We start from the raw sequence: 25,145 nt of genomic DNA, 5'->3' as shown, positions 1-25,145 counted from the left end.
GAAGATGGGAGTGGCGAGGGGTGGGGAGAGGGAAGATGGGAGTGGTGAGGGGTGGGGAGAGGGAAGATGGGAGTGGTGAGGGGTGGGGAGAGGGAAGATGGGAGTGGTGAGGGGTGGGGAGAGGGAAGATGGGAGTGGTGAGGGGTGGGGAGAGGGAAGATGGGAGTGGTGAGGGGTGGGGAGAGGGAAGATGGGAGTGGTGAGGGGTGGGGAGAGGGGAGATGGGAGTGGTGAGGGGTGGGGAGAGGGAAGATGGGAGTGGTGAGGGGATGGTGAGAGGGAAGATGGGAGTGGTGAGGGGCGGGGAGAGGGGAAGTAGAATGATTCAGAGGAGCTGTCATTTTTCTGGGTCTTAGGGTACCTGCTCAGAGGGAGGGAAGGGGTGAATGTTCTGACTGGACCCCAGCCAGGGGAGCAGGAGGAACTGCTGCACAGCCAGCCTTTCGACTCTGATGCCCTCCCCTTCTCCTAGACAACCTCATGGAGGTGCAGACTATAGTGGAGCAAGTGAAAGAGAAGACCAGCCACATCCAGGCCTTGGCACACAGCACCGTGGGTCAGACCTTGCCGGTGAGAGTCCAGCCGTGACAAGGGGACCCAGGTGGCAGTTGCAGCCAGGCCTTCCTGGAGATGCCTCTCCTGCTCCTCTTTCTCTCTCTCCAGATCCGTCTGAAGAAGCTCTTTCCCTCCATCATCAGCATCACATGGCCACTGCTTTTCTTTGAATATGAAGGGAACTTCATCCAGGTATGGGGAATGAGAAGGTCCTATCTGCAGTAAGGGGCTCAGAGGGAGAGGGATTCCAGGAATCAAAAAACCCAAGGCTGGAGGGCAGAAAGCTTGGAGACCTCTCTGACCCTCACAAAGCCAGCTGGGCGAGGTCATGGGTTACCAGGTCACTAGTCAGAATTCCCAAGGCAATGAACTACTGGGCTCAGCTATCTCTAGGAATGAGCAAAAAGTGCAGGATAGGCCACCAGTCACCTGACAGATGTTCATTTGTCCTTTGGGACAGGTTAATTATTTTTATTTTGAGACAGTCTCACTCTGTGGCCCAGGCTGGAGTGCAGTGGTGCAATCTTGGCTCACTGCAACCTCCGCCTCTTGGGTTCAAGCAATTCTCATGCCTCAAGTAGCTGGGACTACAGGTGTGTGCCACCATGCCCGGCTACTTTTTGTATTTTTAGTAGAGAGAGGGTTTCCTCATGTTGGCCAGGCTGGTATCGAACTCCTGACCTCAAGTGATCTGCCTGCCTCAACCTCCCAAAGTACTGGGATTACAGGTGTACGCCACTGTGCCTGGCTGGGACAGGTTAATTCTTGATACCAAAGTCATCATCATTATCCAAAAGCTTTTACCTCACCTTTTATTTATTATTTTTTTTGCAAGTTTACTACGCTGAATTCATTGCAGATAACTTTATGTGCATATAGTCCCTGCTTGCCAGTGAATTATAATCCAGCACAAGTACTGATAATAATTACAGAAATAATAATCAGTGTGTGTGCTCTTTGCAATTTAGAGCCTTGTGTGGGCATTGGGAGCTCTGGATGCCAGTCTGGCTTTACTGCGTGGCCCAAGAAAGCAAGCAATTTTACGTCTCTGGTTCTCAGTTTTCTCATACACCACCTGCCCACCCTCCATGGGCAGAATCAGGGCCCTGAAGGGTTGCTCTGGAGAGATGTAGTCTCTTATTCCTTATTCAAACCATCTCTGTCAGGAAGTTTCCTGGCTTGACCAGACACAGCTGGAACACTGACTTACTTGGACTCAGAACTTGTATAGAAGTGGAAGTTTCTCAGCCCCTGAACAGGGAATCCACTCTCCTTCCAATGTCTTTCATTCTTTTTTTTTTTTTTTTTTTTAAAGACAAGGTCTCACTCTGTGGCCCAGGCTAAAGTGCAGTGGTGCCGTCTCAGCTCACTGCAACCTCTGCCTCCCCTGCTCAACTGATCCTCCCACCTCAGCTTCTCAAGTAGGTAGGACCACAGGCACTCACTACCATGACTGGCTAATTTTTGTATTTTTTGTAGAGATTGGGTTTCTCCATGTTGCCCAGGCTGTTTGCCAACTCCTAGACTCAAGTGATCCACCCGCCTTAGCCTCCCAAAGTGCTGAGATTACAGGTGTGAGCCACCACGCCTAGCCAAAACACTGTATTTTTAAAGAAAAATGTTCATTTTAACAGCCATACATTTTTTATAGTAAAAACATTACAAATTACAGAAATGCAAAAAAGAAAAAAATCACTCCAAATCCACCACCTTCAAAAAAAAAACACTCTAACAAATTTTGGAGAATGTCCTTTTAAATTTCTATTATATGCATATATAAATATATTTGTACAAAAGTAAGACCATACTTGATATGCTGTTTTAAAGTTACTTTATGAGCATCTTTCTGTACTAATAGATCACTATCATTTTCAAAAATTATTATTATTTATTTTTATCATGCCAGGACATGTTCTCATCTGATAGATCACTACTATCATTTTTTTTTTTTTTTTTAAGATGGAGTCTCGCTCTGTCGCCCAGGCTGGAGTGCAGTGGCGCGATCTCCGCTCCCTGCAAGCTCTGTCTCCCGGGTTCATGCCATTCCCCTGCCTCAGCCTCCTGAGCAGCTGGGACTACAGGCACCCGCCACCACGCCTGGCTAATTTTTTGTATTTTTTAATAGAGATGGGGTTTCATGATGTTAGCCAGGATGGTCTCAACCTCCTGACCTTGTGATCTGCCCGCCTTGGCCTCCCAAAGTGCTGGGATTACAGGTGTGAGCCACCGTGCCCGGCCATTACTATCATTTTTAGTGTCAATGTAATATTCCACTGTATGGATGTACCATAAATTGTTTACTCTAACTTCAATTATCAGACACAGAGACAACTTCAATATTATGGTTTTTATTAAAGTGCTGCACTGAACATCCTTATACACACATCTTTTAGGCATTTGACTTGTTTCACCAGGATAAACCCAAGTAGTGAAATCACTGGGTCAAAGGGGATGTAAAATTTTGAAGCTTTTTGATACATATAGCCAAATTGCCCTCCAAAGAGGTTTATAAATAAAGCGTGAAGTTGCTTGTTCCCTTACACCCTTATACATACTGGATAGCATCCTTATAAAAAAACTTTGCTAATCAGCAAAGCAACAAAAGGGCATTTCAGTGTTGTTTTAATTTATATATCTTTAATTATTGTGTAGGTGGAGTACTTAAAAATATATATTGGCCATTTGATACATTTTTTTTTGTCTTTCATGTACTGCTTCTTGTCTTTTGGGTCTATTTACCCATTCTTTCTTTGGGGGGTATTTTTTTTCTTATCTGTAAGAAGGGGTGTGTATAGCAAAAACAGTAGCCCTTTTTTTCTGTTCTATATTTTTCCCAGCTTAATATTTTCTTTTGTTTTTACGTTTTTTATGTAGAGACATTTTATTTAAAATTTTACATAGTCAAATCTATCAATCTTTTCCTTTGTGTTTTTTGCCTTTTGGTTGATGTTGATTTTATTTATTTGTTTATTTATTTTTGAGACGGAGTCTCGCTCTGTGGGCCAGGCTGGAGTGCAGTGGTGTGATCTTGGCTCATTGCAACCTCCTCCTCCCGGGTTCGAGCGATTCTCCTGCCTCAGCCTCCTGAGTAGCTGGGATGACAGGCACACGCCTCTATGCCCTGCTAATTTTTGCATTTTTTGTAGAGACAGGGTTTCACCATGTTGGCCGGGCTGGTCTCGAACTTCGGACCTCAGGTAATACGCCTGCCTTGGCCTCTCAAAGTGCTGGGATTGCAGGAGTGAGCCACTGCACTCAGCCTGGTTTTATCTTTCTAAATGAATTGGAATTGTTTGAAATAAAGAGGATTGTTTGGGCTGGTCAATCTTTAGCTATAGAAATATTTTTGACAGATGCCGTGGCTCACGCCTGTAATCCCAGCACTTTGGGATGCCAAGGCGGGCGGATCATCTGAGGTCAAGAGTTCGAGACCAGCCTGGCCAACATGGTGAAACCCTGTCTCTACTAAAAATACAAAAAAATTACCTGAGCATGGTAGTGGGTGCCTGTAATCCCAGCTAGTCGGGAGGCTGAAGCAGGAGAAGCCGAGGTTGCAGTAAGCAGAGAATGCACCATTGCACTCCAGCCTGGGCAACAAGAGTGAAACTCTGTCTCAAAAAAAAAAAATTAAAAAAAATAAAAAAGAAAAAAAAAGAAATATTTTGGATGTAAACTGTTCCTACACTTTTATTTTGTTTTGTTTTCTTTTTTGCCCTCCAAAGTGACAGTGGATACACTTTTATTTTGATAAAAATCAAACCTACAGAAAAATACGAAAATGGTGCAAGGAACACCCATATACTTTTCCCTAGATTCATCAATTATTAACATTTTGCCATATTTGCTTCATCTCTTTCTTTTCCCCTGAATTATATGAAAGATAATTGGAGCCGGGTATGGTGGCTCACGCCTGTAATCCCAGCACTTTGGGAGGCCAAGGCAGGCAGATCACGAGGTCAGGAGTTCAAGACCAGCCTGATCAACATGGTGAAACCTGATCTCTACTAAAAATACAAAAATTAGCCAGGCGTGGTGGCTTGGACAACTACTCAGGAGGCTGAGGCAGAAGAATCACTTGAACCTGGGAGGCAGAGGTTGCAGTGAGCTGAGATCATGCCACTGCACTCCAGCCTGGACGACAGAGCAAGACTCCATCTCAAAAAAAAACAGAAAAAAAAAAAAAAAAAAAAAGAGCTGGGCATGGTGGCTCACGCCTGCAATCCCAGTACTTTGGGAGGCCGAGATGGGTGGATCACAAGGTCAAGAGTTCAAGACCAGCCTGGCCAACATGGTGAAACCCATCTCTACTAAAAATACAAAAATTAGCCTGGCATGGTGGCACATGCTCGTAGTCCCAGCTACTCGGGAGGCTGAGGCAGGAGGATCACTTGAACCTGGGAGGCAGAGGTTGCAGTGAGCCGAGATCATGCCACTGCACTCAGCCTGGGTGACAGAGTGAGACTCCATCTCAAAAAAAAAAAAAGAAGATAATTGGAGATACCTGATATGTTATACTTACTTTGGCATGTGTCCTCTAAGAACAAGGGCATTCACCTACATAATTACAATATACTTTTCCACTCAGGAAAATGACAATTAATATAATACTATTATCTATTATCTAGACCATATTCAAATTTCCCCAAATATTCCTGTATTGTTTTTATTTCCCAGATCCAGGATCCAGTCAAGGATAATGCACTGCATTCAGTTATCAGGTCTTTTGGGTTTTCCTTTACTCCAGATGAGTTTCTCAGTTGTTTTTCACCTCTTTGATGACATTGATATCTTAGAAGTCCAGGTCAATTGTTTTCCAGAATATGCCTCACTTTGGATTTGCCTGATTGTTTCTTCATGATATTCAGGTTAAATTTTTTGGCAGGAGTACTGCATAGGGGAAGTTGTGCCCTTATCAGTGTATCACATCGGGAGGCACCTGATGTCAGTTTGCCCCTTTATTGGTGATGCTACATTCCATAGTTTAGCTAGGATGGTGTCTGTTAGATTTCTCTGTATCCTATTCTTCAGCAATCTTTCACCCAATGGTTTTAGCATCCACTGATGATTCTTGGTTGAATTAATTATTACTATGGTAGTTTTTAAATGGTGATTTTCTATTTCTATCCCTTCCATCTATATTCAGTAGTTGGCATTCTTCTGTAAAGAAAATCTCTCTCATCCAGGTGCGGTGACTCACATCTGTAATCCCAGCACTTTGGGAGGCTGAGGCAGGCGGATCACTTGAGGCCAGGAGTTTGAGACCAGCCTGGCTAACATAGCAAAACCCCATCTCTACTAAAATACAAAAATTAGCCGGGTGTGGTGCTGTGCACCTGTAGTCTCAGATACTCAGGAGGCTGAGTCAGGAGAATTGTTTGAACCAGGAGGTGGAGGTTGCAGTGAGCTGAGATTGTGCCTTTACACTCCAGCCTGGGTGACAGAGCGAGACTCCGTCACAAAAAAAAAAAGAAAGAAAGAAGGAAAATCTTTTTCTTCTCTCCCCATCCTATCTACCCTATCTATCTTTGTTTTTTTAGTGTCAATATGAACTCACGAATTTTTTGTGTTGTTAAATGTGTTTTAATCCATTCTTATTATTCATTATTTATTTTAATGCTCAAAATGAGAGTCCATTCAAGCTGGTTCCTATGTCCTTGTGACATATCCACATCAGTATTTGAACACTCTTTGTTGTGTTTCTTTTTGTAAAATAATAATAATAATAATAACCTTCTTATGCAAAAGGTAGCATCTTTTTTACATCTTGCATTTTTTGCTTAAGATATTCTGAAAATCACTGCAGTGCAGTTTATAGATCTCTTCCTCATTATTACTTATTTGCATTTGTGTGTGTGTGTGTGTAACAATAGTTTGCCCTGTCAATCTCCTATGCAGGAACACAAAACCACCGACCCAGGCTCACCTATACTTTCCCTGGTCCAGCCCTGGAGTCAGTCATTTTTCTGAGGAGCCCTGGTTCTTGTTAGTGGGTTCTAGTATTTAGAAACCCAAATGCTAGGTATGTTCACTGCTACTGGTGTGTCTTTGCCTCTAAGCCCTATCAGTAGAAAGAATAAGGGTGTGTGTATGTGTGTGTTTATGTATATATACATGCATACATACACACATATACATATGTATATTTGTTTACATACAGATGAATGTGTGTGTGTATATATATACACACACATACATCTATATATACATCTATATATGTACCTATATATATTCCCACTCTTCTTCCTCTTTCCCTTAGTGATAATGTTGATTTCCAACATCATCAATATATCTGCCGTCTCATTCCATTTCCATTCATGCCTGTAGGGAATTAGTTTAATTAGTTACTGGCTTATCCTCCTATGTTTCTTTTTGGAAAAAAAAGTGTGTGTACACATGTATATAGTTTGCACTTCCTATACAAAAGGCAGTCTACTATACTCTTTTGTGCTTTAAGAAGATATTCTGAAAATCACTCCATATTGGCTCATAGAGCTCTTCCTCATTAATTTTTACCTTTGTGTGTTTCCACATATGTAATAGTTTACTCAGGCAATCTCCTATGTAGGACATTTAGGTTTCCCATATTTTGCTATGATCAGTCATGATGTAATGAATGTACATGTATTTTTGTAATGTCAGAAGTGTATCTTTGGGATAAATTCCTAGAAGTATTAGAGCTGGGTCAAAGGGTACATACATATGCCATTTTGTTAGATAATGCAAAATTTCCTTCCATAGGGTTTACTATTTTGCTTTCCATACCAGCAATATACAAGAATGCTGCTCTCCTACAGCCTCTTGGAGAGTTTTATGAAGTTTTTGGATTTTGTCAACCTGATAGATTAGAAATGCCACTTCTGTGTAGTTTTCATTTATTTATTATTATTTTATTACTATTATTATTATTGTTTTTTGAGATGGAGTCTTGCTCTGTCACCCAGGCTGGAGTGCAGTGATGTGATCTCAGCTCACTGCAACCTCTGCCTCCCAAGTTCAAGCAATTCTCCTGCCTCAGCCTCCCGAGTAGCTGGGATTACAGGTGCCCAGCACTATGCATAGTTAATTTTTGCATTTTAGTGGAGACAGGGTTTCACCATGTTGGCCAGGCTGGTCTCAAACTCCTGACTTCAAGTGATGCGCTCACCTCAGCCTCCCAAAGTGCTGGGATTATAGGTGTGAGCCACCGCACCCAGCCTATTCTTCTTTTTAAGGATTTTCCTGGCTATATCCAGGCCGATTTTTCCATGTGTACTTTAAAATGAACGTGTCGCACTCCAAATTTTGTAAAATTTAAAATATTTTTGTGTTAATGGTGTTAATGTTAATGGTATCAATGGTTAGTGGTATAACCCAGATCTAATTGACCTCTCTCCCAAAGTGCAGTCTGACACGCACCCTATAGCATCAGTACTGCATACTTACTGGCCAGTTTCATGCTGAAATTGGTCAGATATCTGTTCTTATATTTAGTGTCCTGGTCATTCACTTGTTAAAATGTTTTCAATATACCCTCTTCCAGGGTTTTGTGTGAACAGCTATTTCTAGAGTTCCAGATAAAGAGGTAAAAGTAGCAGTAGCCTGTTTCCTCAGCCTGGCTAGGACTACGTGTATTAGTACCTTTTTTTTTTTTTTTGGTATGGAGTCTCATTCTGTCACCAGGCTGGAGTGCAGCGGCACAATCTAGGCTCACTGCAACCTCTGCCTCCCAGGTTCAAGCGATTCTCCTGCCTCAGCCTCCTGAGTAGCTCTGACTTACAGGTGCTTGCTACCATGCCCGGCTAATTTTTGTATTTTTAGTAGAGACAGTGTTTCACCATGTTAGCCAGGTTGGCCTCAATCTCCTGACCTCGTGATCCGCCCACCTTGGCCAGTACATTTTCATACTGCTCCAAAGATCTGCCTGAGACTGGGTGATTTATAAAGGAAAGAGGTTCAATTGACCCACAGTTCAGCATGGCTGGGGAGGCCTCAGGAAACTTACAATCATGGTGAAAGGTGAAGGGGAAGTAAGGCATCTTCTTCCCAAGGTGACAGAAAGGAGAAGTGCCAAGTGAAGGGGGAAGAGCCCCTTATAAAACCATCAGATCTCATGAGAACTCACTATCCCAAGAACAGCATGGGGGAACCCCACCCCCCCAAGGATTCAATTACCTCCACCTGCTCTCTCCTTGACACATGGGGATTATGGGGATTACAATTCAAGATGAGATTTGGGTGAGGACACAAAGCCCAAACATATCACCAATTAATTAATCCCCTCAACACCTTTACTGGGCCCCAGTTTCCCTGCTAATGTGCCAATAGGTGTTATAAGTGCCCCAAAGTGGACAAGATATAAGAGCCAAAAACAAGGGGCAGTTTTATACTCGCGATACCACATGTTTGTACAACTTTTTAGTTTTAAACATGCCTTTACATAGGTTCTCTCATTCATCCAGGAGATATTTGTGGCAAAGTAGGAAATGCCCTCATCATTGAATCAGAAGACCTGGATTTAGGTCCTCATTCTCCATCTTGTTATCATATGAGCTTCTCCAAGTTAATTTACTTCTGACCTCTAGTTTCCTCATATGTACAAATGAGGATAGGTAAACTTATTCTGTAGGGTTGTTAGAAAAATTAAATAGAATTCATTTTTCAACAAACATTTTTTTTCCCCGAGACATAGTCTCACTCTGTTGCCCAGGCTGGAGTGCAGTGGCACAATCTAGGCTCACTGCAACCTCCACCTCCCGGGTTCAAGTGATTCTTGTGCCTCGGCCCCCCGAGTAGCTGGGATTACAGGTGTATGCCACCACTCCTAGCTAATTTTTGTATATTTAGTAGAGACAGCGTTTCATTATGTTGGCTAGGCTTGTTGAGAACTCCTGACCTCAGGTGATCCGCCCACCTCGGCCTCCCAAAGTGGTGGGATTACAGGAGTGAGCCACTGTGCCCGGCCTCAACAAATGTATTGATCAGCAAACGTGTCAGTCATTGTCTAAAAAACTGGGGCCCTGGAGCAGAATAAGTCACTATCTCTGCCCTTTCAAGAAGCCTGTGGTTTAGTGGAATGAATCCCACTCCTCCTGTCTGATACCTGAGGAGAAAAAGGAACGATTCAGCAGGATCAAAATCCTAATGTGGAAGGACTCAGAGAACATGTCTGTCTACCTAGGGGTCAAAAACACAAATGGGTGAAGCTACCAGGTTTGCCTGAGACAATCCTGGTTTACATCTACTGCCCTAACATTTAAACCCTGGGCTGCTCAAACAAATCATGTTTGCATTTTGGTCCCTGGTTCTTGACAGTTGGTTTCCTGTCTGATAACAGGGCCCTGTTCACTCTGCTGCTTTTCTGTCCTCTAATTTTTGACACCCCCATGTGTCTGCCCTTTTCAGAAGTTCCAGCGTGAGCTAAGCACCAAATGGGTGCTGAATACAGTGAGTACAGGTGCTCATGTGCTTCTTGGAAAGATCCTACAAAACCACATGTTGGACCTTCGGATTAGCAACTCCAAGCTCTTCTGGCGGGCACTGGCCATGCTGCAGGTAGGGATATGATGAGGCAGGGCTGGGTGGGGCCTGGCCTCAATGCTTAGGCTGCCAGAGGGGAGGGCATTTTGCAGAGGTATGGAAATGTGCAAGGGTACAGGCTGCCTTCTCTGTGTGCTTCTGCTCCTCCTATTAGGTGCATCTTCCCCTTAAGGAGTGTGTGTGCACACATGGGTGTGTTTGTGAAATTGTAATTATTAGGCAAGACTCTTTCAGTTACAAACGTGATGGAAAACGAGTTTATACTGGTTTAAGCTAAACAAAGAAAATGATGGCTGATATAACTGAACAATCTTAGGGCAGCTGAATCTAATGTGTTCCAGAACTTTCCACCCTTAACTCTGTTTTCCCCTGTGTTGCTCTCATTCTTTTTTTTTTTTTTTGAGATGGGGTCTTGCTCTATCGCCCAGGCTGGAGTGTAGCGGTGCTATTTCAGCTCAGTGCAACCTCCGCCTGTGAGGTTCCATTGATTCTCCTGCCTCAGCCTCCTGAGTAGCTGGGATTACAGGCACCCACCACCATGCCCAGCTAATTGTGTATTTTTTAGCAGAGGCAGGGTTTTGCCATGTTGGCCAGGCTGGTCTCGAACTCCTGACCTCAGGTGATCCACCCGCCTCAGCCTCCTAAAGTGCTGGGATTACAGGCGTGAGTCACTGTGCCCAGCCGTTGCTCTCGTTCTTAGGCAAGTTTTTTCCATTAGGTGGCAAACTGGCCACCAGTAGTGCCAGCCTGACAATTTACTTAGCAACACTAGTGGGCAAAGAGCTTGCCTGTCCTGTGGTTCTTGCAAATGCCTGGTTAGGGGCTCTTGCTTGGGACACATGCACGTCCCTGAAGCAATCACTGTTCTCCAGAGCAAGGGATGCTCTGCCCAGTCTGGTTCATGTGCTTTCCCTTCAGGATGGTGGTGGAAGAAGGGCTGGGAGGTGAGCCTCAATCCAACCTCATTACCTGAGCATGGGGAAGCGATAGATCCTCAGAGGAAAACCAAGGTGCTGATACCAGAAGGAGGAGTGGATGTTGAGCAGACAGCACAACAGATGGTCATGAAAATGGGGTCGCCAGATTCAGCAAATAAAAATACATGATGCCTAGTTAAATTTGAATTTCAGATAAATATGGAATAATTTTTTCATCAAGTATGCCCTATGCAATATTTGAGATATTTTTAATTTTTTTCATTATATATTTGGATGTCCTGTATTTTTATTCACAAAATCTGGCAACCCTATGTGAAAGGAATCAATCAATGAACATTTAGTGAGCACCCACCAGGTCCCCAGAATAAACTATGGTCCTTACTGAAGTCCAGTGGAGGTACAAAGAAGGTGGGGGTCAGAATGCATTATAGCAAAAAGAAGGCCTCATGGAAGGGGTGGTATTTGAGCTAGGCCTGGTGGTTATGGCTTGGATAGGTGGACAGAAGAGCATTCCTGTTAGGTCATTCACCAAGTCCCAGAAGGGGGACTGGGCATGATATGTGAGGGACACAGGTCTAACCAGAGTGGCAAGTCACTTTAGAGCGCCGTGAGGGATTGTGAAGAAGTAGGAAGGGGAGAGATGTGGGAGGTTAAAGCCAGGCAGGAATTTGGACTTTGCCAAATGCAGCTAGACCTGCGCTGTCCAAAACATTGGCCACCAGCCACATGTGGCTGTTGAGCACTTGAAATGTGGCTAGTGTGACTGAGGAACTGAATTTTTAATTTTATGTAAAAACCAAAGCTGTATACTTTTAAAATTAAATGTAACTTTAATATTTTGGTAGGACTACATTTCGCTTTTTAGCATTGCAAATCTAGCACCCAAATTGAGGTGGGCTGGCTGGGCACGGTGACTCACGCCTGTAATCCCAGCATTCTGGGAGGCCGAAGTGGGCAGATCACTTGAGGTCAGGAGTTCGAGACCAGCCTGGCCAACATGGTGAAACCCTGTCTCTACTAAAAATTAAAAAAAATAAAAAAATAGCCGGGCATGTTGGCACAGGCCTATAGTCCTGTCTACTAGGGAGGCTGAGGCAGGAGAATCGCTTGAATCTGGGAGGTGGAGGTTTCAGTGAGCCAAGATAGTGCCACTGCACTCCAGCCTAGGTGACAGAGTGAGACTGTCTCTCAAAAACTAAAATAAAATAAAAATTTAAAAAAGCCACAAAAAAACAAATTGAGGTGTGCTCTAGTTGCAAAATGCACACTGGATTTCAAAATACAAAATATGAATATAGAAAAATATTGTAAAATATCTCACTAATAATGTTTAATATTGTTTACATTGGGTTATATATTGGGTTAAATAAAATATATTATTAAAATTGATTTCAGGCCAGGCACGGTGGCTCACACCTGTAATCCCAGCACTTTGGGAGGCCAAGGTGGGCAGATCACAAGGTCAGGAGAAATAGGTGAAATTACATTTTTTTTTTTTTTTGAGATGGAGTCTCACTCTGTCACCCAGGCTGGAGTGCAGTGGCATGATCTCGGCTCACTGCAACCTCCGCCTCCTGGGTTCAAGTGATTCTCCTGCCTCAGCCTCCTGAGTAGCTGGGATTACAGGCATGCGCCACCATGCCCAGCTAATTTTTATTTTATTTTATTTTTAGTAGAGACGGGATTTCACCATATTGGCCAGGCTGGTCTCCAACTCCTGACCTTGTGATCCGCCTGCCTCAGCCTCTCAAAGTGCTGGGATTACAGGCGTGAGCCGCTGTGCCTGGCCAATTTCACCTATTTCTTTTTTTAATGCAGCTACTAAAAACTTAAACTTACATATGTGGTTTGCATTATATTTTTTTATTTTTATTTTTTTTAGAGACAGGGTCTCACGCTGTTACCCAGGCTGGAGGGCAGTGTAGTGGCACCATCATGGCTCACTACAGCCTCAAACTCCTGAGCTCAGGCAATCCTCCCACCTCAGCCTCCTGAGTAGCTGGGATGATAGGCAGGTGCCACCATGCCCAGCTATTTTATTTTATTTTTTGTAGAGATAGGGTCTTGCTACGTTGCCTAGGCTGGTCTCAAACTCCTGGGCTCAGGTAATCCTCCTGTTTTGACCTCCCAAAGTGCTGGGATTACAGGTGTGACCCACTGTGCCCAGCCTTGCATTATATTTCTATTGGACAATGCTGAGCTAGACAGAGAGGAGGGTAGTGACAAAATGGAAGCAGTGTTTGCAGATGAACAGTCTTACATTAGTGTGCAAGATGGATTTGGTTACAGAGGAAACTAGCGAGAGAGAGTCCAGATTACCAACCTACAGGATTGGTGGGACACACATGCAAATTTGAGCAATGTGCCATTAATCCCCCAGTTTAACCCAGCCAGTCAAGCCCACCACCAACCCCTTTAACCTAGTTTTTCTTTACACCTGGGAATTACAATTTAGGATTGCCAGCATGGACATTGCAAACATGGCCTATAGCCAGGCCTCGGGATCCCAGCCTCCCACTCTCATAGTTCATTCTTCTCCCTTGACTCCATTCTTAGTTCCTCTGGCCTTTAGCCTGACACTGATCTTACCACTTCTTCCTTAGCGGTTCTCTGGACAGTCCAAGGCTCGATGCATCGAGAGCCTCCTCCGAGCGATCCACTTTCCCCAGCCACTGTCAGATGATATTCGGGCTGCTCCCATCTCCTGCCATGTCCAGGTTGCACATGAGAAGGACCAGGTATCCTGCCCACTGCTGGTCATTCAACGAATACTTTTTGAGTACTTTCAGTGTGCCAGGAAGTTTGTTTGGCACTGGGTTTACAAAGCTCAGTGGCACTCCGCTCACAAGGACCTCCACATTCATGGGGTCTTTGGACTGCGTTTTGAAGGATGAATAGGAGTTTTCCTGGTCAAAGTGAAGGTTTCTCTCTGCTCTTAATCCACCTCGTTACCACCTTCTAATCTTCATAACATCCTATTTGCATCTAACCTAGTGGTTCCTGATTCCCACATCAAATGCTTTAACTCCTCCAGGGTTCTGGTTTTTGTTTTGTTTTGTTTTGTTTTTTTGAGAGGGAGTCTTGCTCTGTCACCCAGGCTGCTGGAGTGCAGTGGCGTGATCTCGGCTCACTGCAACCTCTGCCCCTGGGTTCAAGAGATTCTCTTGCTTCAGCCTCCCAAATAGCTGGGATTACAGGTGCCAGCCACCAATGCCTGGCTAATTTTTGTATTTTTAGTAGAGATGGGGTTTCGCCATGTTGGCCAGGCTTGTCTCAAACTCCTGAACTTAAGTGATCTGCCCACCTCGGCCTCCCAAAGTGCTGGGATTACAGGCGTAAGCCACTGCGCCCAACCTTCCTCCGGGGTTCTTTCTCTGATGACCTCATTCCCTCAGGCTTCAGTGCCCGCTGCCTCTTCCCCACAGGTGATCCCCATCGCCTTGCTGAGCCTCCTATTCCGGTGCTCGATCACTGAGGCTCAGGCACACCTGGCTGCAGCTCCATCTGTCTGTGAGGCTGTCAGGAGTGCTCTTGCTGGGCCAGGTCAGAAGCGCACTGCGGACCCCCTCGAGATCCTAGAGCCTGACGTTCAGTGAACCCATGCTTCTGGGTGGGTGAAAGGGGCTCAACCCTGCCCACTTCAGCCCAGCCCACCCAAGGGGACTTGTGCCAGCAGCACATGTGGGAAGAAGAAGTCCTGTTTCCAGGGCATCAGCAGCCCAGGGTAGGGAGAAGTATTCTCTCCACTTTGGGGGAGAGTTCTTGCTCTTGACCTAGTGGTTTCTACTCTCACCGACTTATTCTGATTTCAGAAATAAAATGGAATGTCTTATTTTGGAAAGCTAACCTTTCAAAGTCAGTAAATCAAATGGTAGATCAAGGTGGGATAGGATGGGTGGCATGGGTTGGTCTTAACAGCAGATTTGTTTCTTTAATTCTGTCCCCAACTCCATTTCATTGGTCCCTAACACAAGCCTTATACTGGCATCCCTATATTTTCATTACCAACATGCAGCCACGTGTGCATGCGTGCACACACACTCCAATCCCACACAGACACACAATGAGAGGTGGGAACTTTTAGATAATTCCAGGGGAAGAGGGAAGAAGTTGTGTACCTAACATAGGAAACCCAGAAAAATGGCGGTCTTAATCAGACATGGCAAGATCTAGAATGAATGCTACATCCACGCATTAGACCATGAATTGAGGGTCACATCCCCTGCCCCGTGTTTGTAAGAGGAACATAAAGAACTCTGGGGGTGCTGAAAGCTCTTGGTGGTGGGACCCAACAAACACTAGAAACCCTGGGCTGTACATTTTAGACATCAGCTGCCCCATGTTTTGACAAATTAAAGGCACCCTTGTTCATCCTAGATTCATGCCAGCTCTTTCGGGCCTGTGATATATGGCCCTGACAGTAGAGAGCTGGTTCCTCCTTGTGCCTGAGAAATATCCAGGTAATAGACACTCAGGAACATTCCTCTGGAGATGAAACTCTCTGGATAGGTCCCTGGAACTTTTAGGCAGGAGAGTGACTGCAAAGGAGCCAGATTTTGGTTTTATAAGGATAATCAACCTTTTTAAGGTGGCCATAGGACCCTCTGTGCATCTGAGGGCCTGCAGCCTCTATCTGAGCTCTGTTTTCCTGTTCCACATCTTCACACTGATGCCTTGGATCACCAGTAATCCCCCTTTCCCCAGCTACTATTCTCACGATGCTTCCTGAGTACCACCCCTTTCATCTTCCACAAACACCTCTCCCAAATTCAAGATGGCTAAAGTTAGGAAAGGCTCCTGCAAAGTCCCTCTGCTTCTCTTTACCCACAACTCTCTACCACTTTCTTTCATCGGGTCAGTTCATCTCTCAGCATGGTGTCATGAACAGTGTCAAGTCTGAGAAGATACCTAGCATTCTGGGACCCCAAAGGGCAGAGCACCCCTTGATCCTGTTGATGATGCCAACTGTACAGTAGCTCCCCTCCCACATTTGGAGGGGATAGGGTACAGGGTTAGATTTCTCCAAAGCTGGATGCAGAAGAACTCTAGAAGCCCTGAGTTCTTTTAGTTGCCAAGTACGTGGATGGCATGAAGACATCAAGTGAATTCAATTCTTACGTAGTTGGACACAATATTCAGGCATTATGAACAGGGTGGAGTACTGCTCAGCCTTGGGGTACATTAGAAGCTTGACACACTCTGGCATTGTGGCAGATGACTAAGATCTGATCCCTATCCCTTAGAAACTCACAAGCACATAGCAATTCGAATACAAGACAGAATTGAAGTGGATTAAACAGCGGGACAAGAACAGAGAGCTGCTGAAATTACAGGGTAGGCCAAGGGTCAAGGAAAGTTTTGGAAGAAAGGAGGCTGGGGTAGGGTAAAGGAACAGCCAAAGAAAACCCAAGAAGGTTTGAAGATTCGCACTGGGATATGGATCTGATAGCAGAGAATCTGGTCATTGTCAATGGGATTTGTGCTCTAGGCAGAGCTAAAGAAGTTCAAAGGCTTTTTTAGAACTATCCAGACACAAATGATAGGGTGACAACTTTTGCAGTTATTTGGAGAAAGTAAACATCTGAGGGCAAAAACAGCAAGAGAATAATCCATTATTAATACAAGGCAGTAATTATGTAGAAAGGACTAAAGGGCCTGGGCCTGAAGACTGGATTAGATTGTGGAAGATGAAGAAAACAATTTCCCAGCACATATATTTGCTGGATCAAAAGCAAAAGGGGGCTAGGTGTGCCATCCTAGCTACTTGAGAGGCCGAGATGGGAGGATCACTTGAGTCCAGGAGTTCAAGGCCAGGCTGGGCCACGTTACAAGACCCTGGCTCTAAAAAAGAAAAAAAAAAAAAAGAGGGGGTGGGGCAAAAGATATTTGGATATTGCACATACTCTAAGCCTGATATTTTTTATATATATATACACATACATATATATAATGGATATATATATGTATATTCCATATATGTATATATATAAAATGGAACTCCTGAACTTGCCTCCAAAATCAGCTAGCTATTCTTTTCTTAATTTAGATGGTCTCTCTCTTTTTTTTTTTTTAAGGAAAGGGTCTCACTATGTTGTCCAGGCTGCAGTGCAGTGGTGAGGTCATAGCTCACCGCAGCCTCGAACTCCTTAGCTCAAGCAATCTTCCTGCCTCAGCCTCCCAAGTAGCTAGGACTACAAATGTGCACCACCACACCCCGCTCATTCTTTATTTTTTTTGTAGAGATAGGGCCTTGCTATGTTGCTCAGACTGGTCTTGATTCCTGACCTCCAGTGATCTTACTGCTTTAGCCACCCAAAGTGCTGGGATCATATGTGTGAAACACCACACCTGGCCCACATTCATCTGGTCTAACATTCAGATTGTTTTGAATGTTACACAGCCTGGAGCCAGCTCTTGAATATGAGATAAGCTGTAACATTGAAAGAGGATGTTGGGACCAGGTAGGAGACAGAGGGGTCTCCATCTGGTTCCAGGGATGGGCTCTACAAATACAGCAAAATGCCTAAGTTCCAATGGAAACTTAGGGTTGGACCCAATTGGACAGGTGGGTCAAATCCTAGGGTTGAGAGGACAGGTACTATATCTAGGTGATGCAAAATGCTCCCATCCTGGGAGAGAGAAGTGGGTCATTTTTAAGCTAGTGACTCAGGTACTGTGGAAAAGACAAGGAAAAAGACAAGAAGAGGATCCCTGGAGCATCTTGTAGTCACAGAAAGTAAAGAATTGCTCAAAACCTCCACAAGGATGAGAATATGTCGAAAGGATACAGGAGCCAATGTGAAAGAGCTCCTAGTGCCTAAAGTGGGAAAAATTGGAGCAACAAAATAAATAACAAGCTGGGCATGGTGGTAGGCGACAGTAGTCCCAGCTACTTGGGAAGCGAGGTGGGAGGATCGATTGCTTAAGCCCAGGCGGCTGAGGCTGCAGTGAGCTGTGATCATGCCACTGCATTCCAGCCTGGGCGACAGAGTGAGACCCTGTCTCAAATAAATAAATTAAATTAAAAAAAACACTTGGTTTAAAAAAATACATAAATGCACGTGAATTCATACCATTATAAGCAAACGATTGAATAAATAAAGTGGGGGAAAGTACCAATTTTTCCTAAAGAAGAATTCTAAATAATAAACACACACACACACACACACACGCTCCTTCAGGAAATGGAGCTTAATCACCCCACACCACCTCTCCTCCAATGTGGGTTAGATTTAGGGGCTCACTTACAGAAAAACAGAGTATGGGAAAGGGAATGGATTTTACAGTGGAAAAACCAGGCAAGCACTACCTTAATCAAGTAATCAAGATGAGCATCACCAGCGGATATCACGTACCTCCTGATATGATATTATGAGAAGGGCATGTCACCTTTGTGGTATTCTTCCCTCAAACACATAACCTCCGTCTAAGCATGAAAAAAACATCACAGTAACCCAGCTTTAGGAACATATTACAAAATACCTGCTCATATTACAAAATACCTGAAAATTTTCAGTCATGGAAAACAAGAAAAGACTGAGAAACTGTCATAGACCAGAATAGACTCAGAAAGCATGACTCACATACAGGGTGCTACCCTCGGTTGGATCCTGGAAAGATAAAGGACTTTAGTGGCAAAACTGGTGAAATTGCATGAAATCTGGAGTTTAGTTAACAGTAAATATGCCAATGTTAATCTCATAGTTTTGACAAACGTACCAAAGTTATGTAAGATGTTAATGTTAGGTGAAACTAGGTGAAGAATATATGGGAATTTGCTGTACTATCTTTGTAACTTTTCTGTAAACCTGAAATTTTTCAAAAATAAAAATTTTATTCAAAAAATAAAATTAAACTGAAAGCCTTTCCTCTTAGATCTGGAACATGACAAAGATCCCCACTTTCACCACTGGTATTCAACATAGTACTGGAAGTCCTAGCTAGAGCAATCAGACAAGACAAAGAAATAAAGGGCATCCAAATTGGAAAAGAAGAAGTCAAATTATCGTTATTTGAAGGAGATGTGATTTTTTTTTTTTTTTGAGACAGAGTCTTGCTCTGTTGCCCAGGCTGGAGTGCAGTGGCGCGATCTCGGCTCACTGCAACCTCTGCCTCCTGGGTCCAATTGTTTCTCCTGCCTCAGCCTCCTGAGTAGCTGGGATTATGGGTGCACACCACCATACCTGGCTAATTTTTTGTATTTTTTTTTTTTTTAGTAGAGACGGGGTTTCACCATGTTGGTCAGGCTGGTCTCGAACTCCTGACCTTGTGATCCACCTGCCTCAGCCTCCCAAAGTGTTGGGATTATAGGCATGAGCCACTGCACCCGTCAAGATCTCTACAATGAAAGCTATCAAACACTGATGAGAGAAATTGAAGATGGCACAGAAAAATGGAAAGATATTCCATAATCATGGATTGGAAGAATCAATGTTAAAATGTCCGTAGTACCCAAAGCAATCTACAGCTTCAATGCAGTCCCTATCAAAATATCAATGACATTCTTCACAGAAATAGAAAAAACATCCTAAAATTTATATGAATCCACAAAAGACCTAGAATAACCAAAGCTATCCTGAGCAAAAAGAACAAAACTAGAGGAATCCATTACCTAACTTCAAATTACATTACAGAGTTATAGTAACCAAAACAGCATGGTACTGGCATAAAAACAGATACATAGACCAATGTAACAGAATAGAGAACTCAAAAACAAATTCACACACCTACAGTGAACTCGTTTTTAACAAAGGTACCAAGAACATACATTGGGGAAAAAACAGTTTCTTTAATAAATGATGCTGGGAAAATTGGATCTGTGATATGGTTTGGTTCTGTCGCCACCCAAATCTCATGTTGAATTACAATTCCCAATGTTGCAGAAGGGGCCTGGTGGGAGGTGATTGCATCATGGGGGTTGAGTTCCCCCATTCTGTTTTCATGATAGTGGGTGAGTTCTCACAAGATCTTATGGTTTAAAAGTGTGTGGCACTCTCCCCTTTGTGCTCTCTCTCTTTCCTGCTGCTATGTGAAGAAGATGTTGGCTTCCGCTTCACCTTCCACCCTGATTATAGGTTTCCTAAGGCCTCCCAGTCATGTTTCCTGTTAAGCCTGTGAAAGTGTGAGTCAATTAAACCTCCTTTATTCATAAATTACCCAGTCTCAGGTAGTATATCCTTATGCAGAAGAATCAAACTAGACCCCTATCTCTTGCCATATACAAAAATCAAATCAAAATGGATTAGAGACTTAAATCTCAAACTATGAAACTACTATCAGAAAACATTGGGGGAAACTCTCCAAGACATTACCCTGGGCAAAAGTTTCTTGAGTAATTCTCTGCAAGCACAGGCAACCAAAGCAAAAATGGACAAATGGGATCACATTAAGTTAAAAAGCTTTTGCACAGCAAAGGAAATAATCAACAAAGTGAAGAGACAATCCACAGAACAGGAGAAAATTTTTACAACTACCCATATGATAAGGGATTAATAACTATATATGTATATATATGGAGCTCAACGCTACAGGAAGAAATCTAATAATCTGATTTAAAAATCGGCAAAAGATTTGAATAGCCAGCCAGGTGCGGTGGCTCATGCCTGTAATCCCAGCACTTTGGGAGGCCGAGGTGGGCGAATCACGAGGTCAAGAGTTCAAGACCAGCCTGGCCAACGTGGTGAAACCCCATCTCTACTAAAAATACAAAAATTAGCTGGGCATGGTGGCACATGCCTGTAATCCCAGCTACTAGGGAGGCTAGGGCAGGAGAATTGCTTGAACCAGGACCCAGGAGGTGGAGGTTGCAGTGAGCCAAGATCGCACCATTGCACTCCAGCCTGGGCTACAGAGCGAGACTCCATCTCAAAAAAAAGAAAAAAAAGATTTGAATAGACATTTCCCAAAAGAAGACATGCAAATGGCAAACAATCATATGAAAAAGTGCTCAACATCACTGATCATCAGAGAAATGCAAATCAAAACTACAATGAGATATTATCTCACTCCAATTAAAATGGCTTTTATCCAAAAGACAAGCAGTAACAAATGCTGGAGAGAATGTGTAGAGAAGGCAACCCTTGTATACTGTTGGGAATGTAAATTAATACAACCACTGTGGAGAGCAATACCACTGCTGGATATAAAGACAAAAGAAAGGAAATCGGTATATTGAAGAGATATCTGCACTCCCATGTTTGTTGCAGCACTGTTCACAATAGCCAAAATTTGGAAGCAGCCTAAGTGTCCATCAATAGATGAATGGATAAAGAAAATGTGCTACATATACACAATGGAGTACTATTCATCCATAAAAAGAATAAGATTCTGTCATTTGCAACAACATGGATAGAACTTATTTCACTTATTATGTTAAGTGAAATAAGCCAGGCACAGAAAGACAAATGTTGCATGTTCTCACTTATTTGAGGGATCTAAAAATCAAAACAGGCTGAGCGTGTGGGCTCACCTGTAATCCCAGCACTTTGGGTGGCTGAGGCAGGTGGATCACCTGAGGTTAGGAGTTCAAGACCAGCCTGGTCAACATGGCAAAACCCCTTCTCTACTAAAAATACAAAAATTAGCTGGGTGTGGTGGCGGGCGCCTGTAATCCCAGCTACTTGGGAGTCTGAGGCAGGAGAATGGCTTGAACCCGGGAGGCAGAGGTTGCAGTAAGCCGATATTGTGCCATTGCACAGCAGCCTGGGTGACAGAGCAAGACTCTGTCTCAAACAAACAAACAAAAGAAAATAATTGAACTTATGGAGATAGATAATAGAAGGATGGTTACCAGAGGCTGGGAAGGGTAGTGGAGGGGTAGTGGTGGGGAGGTGGGAATTGTTAATGGGTCCAAGAAAAAATAGAAAGAATGAATAAGGGTGGGCACAGTGGCAAATGCATGTAATCCCAGCACTTTTGGAGGCTGAGGTGGGAGGATAATTTGAGCCAGAAGTTCAAGACCAGCATGGTTAACATAGTGAGAGCCTATCTCTACAAAAAATAAAAAAAAATTAGCTGAGCGTGGTGGTATATGCCTGTAGTCTTAGCTACTAAGGAGGCCGAAGCAGGAGGATCCCTTCAGCCTAGGAAGTTGAGGCTGCAGTGAGCCATGATTCCACCACTGCACTCCAGCTTAGGTTACACAGCAGTATCCTGTCTCAAAAAAAAAAAAAAAAAAAAAAAAGGCACAGTATTTAATAGCACAACAGGGAGACTATAGTCAATAATCATTTAATTGTACATTTAAAAATAATTAAGATTATAACTGGATTCTTTGTAACACAGAGGATAAATGCTTGAGGGGATGAATACACAATTTTCCGTGATGTGATTATTCTGCATTGCATGTGATATGGTTTGGATCTGTGTCCTCACCCAAATCTCATGTTGGATTGTAATCCCCAGTGTTAGGGATGGGGCCTGGTGGGAGGTAATTGGATCATGGGGGTGGAGTGCTCATGAATGGTTTAGTACTATTCCCCTTGGTATAGTGAATGAGTTTTCACAAGAGCTGGTTGTTTACAAGTGTGTGGGACCTCACTCTCTATTTCTTCTGCTTCGGCTGTGTGAAATGAGCCTGCTTCCCCTTCCCCTTCTGCCATGACTGTAAGTTTCCTGAGGCCTCCCCAGCAGCTGCTGTGCTTCCTGTACAGCCTGCAGAACAGTGAGCCAGTTAAATTTCTTTTCTTCATAAATTACCCAGTCTCACGTTTCTTTATAGCAATGCAAGAATGGACTAATACTAATCATAGTATCATAATTGTGTTATGGAATATGTATTATGATCTAAAAATAAAAACATATGTATTATGGAATACAGTATCATAATACAAATATCTCATGTATTTCATAATATATATTATGTACCCACAAACACTAAAAATTAAATTTTTTAAAAAATTAAAAAATATATATAAAGTTAAAATTCCTAACTACAATAACATATATTTGGGAAGGGATAAATTGAGTTAAAATATTCTAAGGGCCTTGATTTTTCCATAAAGAAGATAAAAGTTTTTATTAATTTAAGGCTTTGATAAGCTATGTGCATATTGCATTTTAAAAGGTATCTGCTAAAAACAGGGTTGGCAAACTTTTTCTGTAGAGATAGATAGTAAATATTTTAGTCTTTGCAGGCCCTGTGGTCTCAGTCATTACTATTCAACTCTGCTGTTGTAAGCTTGAAAACAGCCATAGACAATATGTAAAATGGGTGTGGCTGTGTTCCAATAAATCTTCATTTGCAAAAACAGGCAGCATGCTGGATTTGGCCCACAGGCCATAGTTTGCCAAGCCTTGCACTAAAAGAATAAAAGCAGTATAATTTCTAATTAGTAAAGGGGAAAAATGAAGTAATTAAAAATAGTCATTTTTTTTTAAGAAACTTTCTTTTTTATTATTATTATTATTATACTTTAGATTTTATGGTACATGTGTGCAATGTGCAGGTAAGTTACATATGTATACATGTGCCATGCTGGTGCGCTGCACCCACTAACTCGTCATCTAGCATTAGGTATATCTCCCAGTGCTATCCCTCCCCCCTCCCCGCACCCCACAACAGTCCCAGAAGTGTGATGTTCCCCTTCCTGTGTCCATGTGTTCTCATTGCTCAATTCCCACCTATGAGTGAGAATATGCAGTGTTTGGTTTTTTGTTCTTGCGATAGTTTACTGAGAATGATGATTTCCAATTTCATCCATGTCCCTACAAAGGACATGAACTCATCATTTTTTATAGCTGCATAGTATTCCATGGTGTATATGAGCCACATTTTCTTAATCCAGTCTATCATTGTTGGACATTTGGGTTGGTTCCAAGTCTTTGCTTTTGTGAATAATGCTGCAATAAACATACATGTGCATGTGTCTTTATAGCAGCATGATTTATAGTCCTTTGGGTATATACTCAGTAATGGGATGGCTGGGTCGAATGGAATTTCTAGTTCTAGATCCCTGAGGAATCGCCACACTGACTTCCACAAGGGTTGAACTAGTTTACAATCCCACCAACAGTGTAAAAGTGTTCCTATTTCTCCACATCCTCTCCAGCACCTGTTGTTTCCTGACTTTTTAATGATTGCCATTCTAACTGGTGTGAGATGGTATCTCATTGTGGTTTTGATTTGCATTTCTCTGATGGCCAGTGATGGTGAGCATTTTTTCATGTGTTTTTTGGCTGCATAAATGTCTTCTTTTGAGAAGTGTCTGTTCATGTCCTTCGCCCACTTTTTGATGGGGTTGTTTGTTTTTTTCTTGTAAATTTGTTGGAGTTCATTGTAGATTCTGGATATTAGCCCTTTGTCAGATGTGTAGGTTGCGAAAATTTTCTCCCATTTTGTAGGTTGCCTGTTCACTCTGATGGTAGTTTCCTTTGCTGTGCAGAAGCTCTTTAGTTTAATTAGATCCCATTTGTCAATTTTGGCTTTTGTTGCCATTGCTTTTGGTGTTTTAGACATGAAGTCCTTGCCCATGCCTATGTCCTGAATGGTAATGCCTAGGTTTTCTTCTAGGGTTTTTATGGTTTTAGGTCTAACATTTAAGTCTTTAATCCATCTAGAATTGATTTTTGTATAAGGTGTAAGGAAGGGATCCAGTTTCAGCTTTCTACATATGGCTAGCCAGTTTTCCCAGCACCATTTATTAAATAGGGAATCCTTTCCCCATTGCTTGTTTTTCTCAGGTTTGTCAAAGATCAGATAGTTGTAGATATGTGGCATTATTTCTGACGGCTCTGTTCTGTTCCATTCCAATATCCTTGATGAACATTGATGCAAAAATCCTCAATAAAATACTGGCAAACAGAATCCAGCAGCACATCAAAAAGCTTATCCACCATGATCAAGTGGGCTTCATCCCTGGGATGCAAGGCTGGTTCAATATATGCAAATCAATAAATGTAATCCAGCATATAAACAGAACCAAAGACAAAAACCACATGATTATCTCAATAGATGCAGAAAAGGCCTTTGACAAAATTCAACAACCCTTCATGCTAAAAACTCTCAATAAATTAGGTATTGATGGGACTTATCTCAAAATAATAAGAGCTATCTATGACAAACCCACAGCCAATATCATACTGAATGGGCAAAAACTGGAAGCATTCCCTTTGAAAACTGGCACAAGACAGGGATGC

General features: G+C 42.9%; 1 protein-coding gene and 1 long non-coding RNA gene across 3 annotated transcripts in view; one reads left to right on the top strand and one right to left on the bottom strand.

Annotated features, from left to right (window-relative positions):
- Positions 1-25,145, top strand: part of LOC129030581 (glucokinase regulatory protein) — a 75,376-nt gene that overhangs the window by 12,331 nt on the left and 37,900 nt on the right. The window contains exons 15-19 of one of the 2 annotated variants that reach the window (XM_054476085.2): positions 473-570; positions 664-747; positions 9,937-10,086; positions 13,613-13,747; positions 14,435-14,855. In XM_054476085.2, coding sequence (XP_054332060.1) covers positions 473-570; positions 664-747; positions 9,937-10,086; positions 13,613-13,747; positions 14,435-14,605 — 638 coding nt within the window. In that variant the 3' untranslated portion in view covers positions 14,606-14,855. Of the gene's footprint in view, positions 1-472; positions 571-663; positions 748-9,936; positions 10,087-13,612; positions 13,748-14,434; positions 14,856-25,145 lie in introns of those variants that run through there. The other variant, XM_054476080.2, reaches the window with a different exon arrangement.
- The window catches only part of LOC129030582 (uncharacterized), a 37,688-nt gene that overhangs the window by 6,757 nt on the left and 5,786 nt on the right, over positions 1-25,145 (bottom strand). The window lies entirely within an intron of this gene.

The sequence above is a fragment of the Pongo pygmaeus genome, chromosome 12, assembly GCF_028885625.2.
Source record: "Pongo pygmaeus isolate AG05252 chromosome 12, NHGRI_mPonPyg2-v2.0_pri, whole genome shotgun sequence".
Taxonomy (NCBI): domain Eukaryota; kingdom Metazoa; phylum Chordata; class Mammalia; order Primates; family Hominidae; genus Pongo; species Pongo pygmaeus.
Note: the sequence above shows the minus strand (reverse complement) of the source record. Positions and strands in the feature narration are given on the sequence as shown.